Source organism: Augochlora pura, unplaced genomic scaffold, assembly GCF_028453695.1.
Source record: "Augochlora pura isolate Apur16 unplaced genomic scaffold, APUR_v2.2.1 APUR_unplaced_4279, whole genome shotgun sequence".
Classification (NCBI taxonomy): Eukaryota; Metazoa; Arthropoda; class Insecta; order Hymenoptera; family Halictidae; genus Augochlora; species Augochlora pura.
Genome location: NW_027584620.1, coordinates 1 through 1,963, shown reverse-complemented (window position 1 = coordinate 1,963; position 1,963 = coordinate 1). Strand labels below are relative to the sequence as shown.

The window sequence follows — 1,963 nt, the reverse complement described above, 5'->3', positions numbered from 1 at the left end:
TATGTCCGGAAGATAGGAAATATCAACAAATACTCTGGCGGGACGACAAGAATCACCTTAAAACCTATCAGTTGAACACGATTACCTTTGGATTATCAGCAGCACCGTACCTAGCTATACGGTGTTTACAGCAATTAGCTGACGATGAAGGTCATCGTTTTACCCAGGCCTCTAGCGTATTAAAAAAGGACTTTTACGTAGACGATTTGCTAACCGGAGCCTCTACCATTCACGAAGCCATGTCATTGCGGAATGACTTAACATCATTACTCGACTCCGCAGGTTTAAACATTCGAGAATGGGCATCGAACGATAGACGTTTACTGGACGGACTACCCGAATCAAACATAAATCAACAATTACACTTAGGTGAATCATCTATAATCAAGACTTTAGGATTATTCTGGAATTCAGCAACCGATACAATAACCTATACAGTTAAACCCATTCTCCACACACATCGTATCACCAAACGCTTCATCAGTTCAGAAATCGCAAAAATTTACGATCCTCTGGGCCTTTTAGGGCCAGTCATCATTATCGCGAAAATGATCCTCCAGGAACTTTGGACATTGAAAATTGATTGGGATGAGTCGTTGCCCATGTCAATACACACAAAATGGAATCAGTATTACGCAGAATTACCCCTGCTCAATAATATAGTATTCAGTAGGAAAACCATCGTTCATACCGCATCAAATATAGAGTTGCATGGGTTTTGCGATGCAAGCGAACGAGCCTACGGCGCTTGCGTATATGTTCGGTCACGTGATAGCCTCGGTGGCACGCTTGTAGAGTTATTAACAGCCAAATCTAAAGTCGCACCCTTGAAAAGCCAGTCCATTCCACGTCTTGAGTTATGCGGAGCACTATTACTAACATCACTCATGAACACCGTCAAGAAATCCCTGACTACACCAATAGATCGGACAATCTACTGGACCGACTCTACAATAGTTTTACATTGGTTAAATTCGTCACCTCACACCCTTAAAACCTTCGTCGCGAATAGAGTTTCCGAGATACAGACAAACACTCTCATCCCAGACTGGCGTCATGTCAGCTCTGCTGATAATCCAGCCGACTTGATATCGCGAGGCCAAGCGGTTCAAGAATTCCTACAACCATCTATCTGGCAACATGGACCACAGTGGCTTCAACAGGAGCAGTCATTCTGGCCCAGTTGGGACCTAACTCCATATATAGGCGATCCGGAGCAAAGAATAGTTACCTGCTTGGCTACAAAAACAACATCAATTGACACGAGTATCCTTGAACGGTATTCATCGTGGGGAAAATTGGTGCGGATCATTGCACTATGCCGACGGTGGAAGCCGGGTCCGATCGCAAGGGGAAGTATCACTGTCAGCGAGTTGGCGCAAGCGAAAATCACCATAATCAAGCTATTACAGGCCAAATATTTCGAAAAGGAGTTACGCGCTCTTAGGCATCAAGCGGGTCAGAAAATCCAAAACAAATTATCAAAACTAAGTCCGTTTATCGATCAAGACGGCATCATCAGAGTAGGAGGTCGGTTGCACAATTCAACTTTGACGTTTGCACAAAAACATCCCATTATTCTGCCAAAATCGCACGTTTCAACGTGTATCATCTTAAACGAACACATGAACCTTTTACATGCGGGCACCCAACATACCCTATATTCATTAAGAAGGACGTATTGGCCAATCGATGGTCGAAGCCAAGTATGGCACACCATCCAGAAATGTATCCGCTGTCGTCGAGCCAATCCGCCACCCGTCAATTATATTATGGGCAACTTACCTCAAGCAAGAATAACAGAATCGCGTCCTTTTACCAACGTGGGAGTCGACTATTGCGGACCATTTTTTATAAAAGAACGAAAACTCAGAAACCGAGGTCGCGTCAAGGTTTACGTCGCAGTATTTGTATGCCTAGCCATAAAAGCCGTCCATCTTGAGCTCGTTAGTGATTTAACCAG

General features: G+C 44.1%; 1 protein-coding gene across 1 annotated transcript; it reads left to right on the top strand.

Annotated features, from left to right (window-relative positions):
• Nucleotides 1-99: 99 nt before the first annotated feature.
• On the top strand, nt 100-1,530 carry LOC144477834 (uncharacterized; the record flags this gene model as incomplete). The annotated part of the gene is made up of 1 exon (XM_078195575.1): nt 100-1,530. A coding segment is annotated over one exon (1,431 nt), but the record flags the coding sequence as incomplete, so codon positions are not given.
• Between the last annotated feature and the right edge of the window lie 433 nt (nt 1,531-1,963).